General features: G+C 40.8%; 1 protein-coding gene across 1 annotated transcript; it reads left to right on the top strand.

Moving 5' to 3' along the window:
• Nucleotides 1-747: 747 nt before the first annotated feature.
• LOC111666844 (neurexin-2-like) lies at nucleotides 748-1538 on the top strand (the record flags this gene model as incomplete). Its single annotated transcript, XM_023422359.1, has 2 exons — nucleotides 748-933; nucleotides 1365-1538. Coding segments are annotated over exons 1-2 (322 nt in total), but the record flags the coding sequence as incomplete, so codon positions are not given.
• Nucleotides 1539-1870: the final 332 nt, after the last annotated feature.

Here is a 1870-nt window from a genome sequence, read left to right as displayed (position 1 = left end):
AAGCACATTTGGCAACTTGACTCAGTCACAAATGTTTTATTCATGTAAAAACAAAAAATTTTACAGAGAGAATAGCATAAAAAATTTGTCAAAACAGAGCAAGCAAAGCAAGAATCGTAGCGTCCCACTGTCAAACCCTGCACAGACACTCCACCAGTAATTAGGCAGCAGCAGCAGCAGGCCTTGTTCGGCTCCGGAGCCTGCAGCTCAAGCTCTCACAGACAACACAGACGAAAAAAATGGCTTCCAACACTCCTGTCAGAGTTTTCTGGCTGCTCAGTATTATCTGTGAAGTGTAGCAGCTTTGTCATGGATGTTGCTTAACTTTGATTCAGAGACGATTTAGTTTTTGACAGTGCACGCTCAGTGTCTGCTGATCAAATTTAATATTGTGGTGCTATGCCTAAAGCCTTACCGTGGGTATTTACACTGATTCACTGTTTATTTATTTGAACAACAACAAAGCACTTGAAAATCTCTGACTTTGTACTGTCTCCGTGGTAATATCATGAAACAAGACTGGCAGACACCAGTGCACAGCTGCACCACCATGCATGTCATCAGAATCATTTGAAAGATACTGTAAACACATGACAACCCCACACATCTTCACACAATGGGTTTGAATTATTTAATCACCTAAACCTTGTGATTCCACTTTGTAAATATCTCATGTGGAAAGTCAATACTAAGTAAAAAAATAAATACTGAGCGTGTTCATCTGCGTCGTCCTGTCCCGCAGGTACATTCATTATGTTTTTGACTTGGGAAACGGGCCGTCACTAATGAAGGGAAACTCTGACAAACCCCTCAATGACAACCAGTGGCACAACGTGGTGATCTCCCGCGACAACAACAATATGCACATCCTTAAGATTGATTCCCGCACTGTCACCCAACACACCAATGGAGCCCGCAACCTGGATTTAAAAGGTATCTGATCTGCTCAATCAAAAGTATCTTACCAGAAGTGACAGTGACTACTTGCTGTGTTGTTGAGATTTGCTTTCCTATTTTTGTTTTTTCTCAGTAGCTGTAACAGATTACAATTACATTTGTTTTGTAATTTGATTATGTAATTCTGTTACGAGTGACTAGTTACTCCCCAACACTGATGAGGAGTACAGAATAGTGGAAACACCTCTTAATGTAACGCAGTCTGCTACAACACCACCATTAACAAAGACGTCAGTGCTAAAACACATCATTAAAATAACACTTCTATGACTATAAAGTAATAAAGTGGCCACTGAGGGTAAATGCTCATATTTGCGTAATATTGACTGTATTCATTTAGAACATGCACCAACATGAACTCTTGATGGGGAAATTATTTTTTCTAAACCAACTCCTGTTCCTTACAGGGGAGCTGTACATTGGTGGTCTAGGGAAGAGCATGTACAGCAGCCTGCCCAGATTAATAGCATCCCGGGAAGGATACAAGGGCTGTCTAGCATCTGTGGACTTGAATGGAAGACTCCCTGACCTGCTGGCAGATGCCCTCTACAAGGTGGGAGACGTGGAGCGCGGCTGTGGAGGTGAGGAAATATGAAACACCTGCGTATCATTCCTACAGTCAGATTTCCTACTGTCAGGTTAGAGATGAAGAGTCGCTGCTCACTAAAAACTAATTACACCATATTCGTTATGCTATTAAACAGCTTTTTTTTTAATACTCTAACACGATTGGCCACTGAACACAATTTGTGGTTTTATTAGTTCTGATTATACACATGAACATGTAATAATATGACTCTGCAGTCAAGAAATCCAGCTGCTTTTTTGAGTTCTAATCAAACAAGAAAAATCTCAATAGAGCACAGCGTTCTGCCAAAGCTTAATCATCTCCCCAGGTAGCCATTACTTTAAC

Source organism: Seriola lalandi, unplaced genomic scaffold, assembly GCF_002814215.2.
Source record: "Seriola lalandi dorsalis isolate HSWRI2012SDOR001 ecotype SW California unplaced genomic scaffold, Sedor1 jcf7180002003158, whole genome shotgun sequence".
NCBI classification, from domain to species: domain Eukaryota; kingdom Metazoa; phylum Chordata; class Actinopteri; order Carangiformes; family Carangidae; genus Seriola; species Seriola lalandi.
Note: the sequence above shows the minus strand (reverse complement) of the source record. Positions and strands in the feature narration are given on the sequence as shown.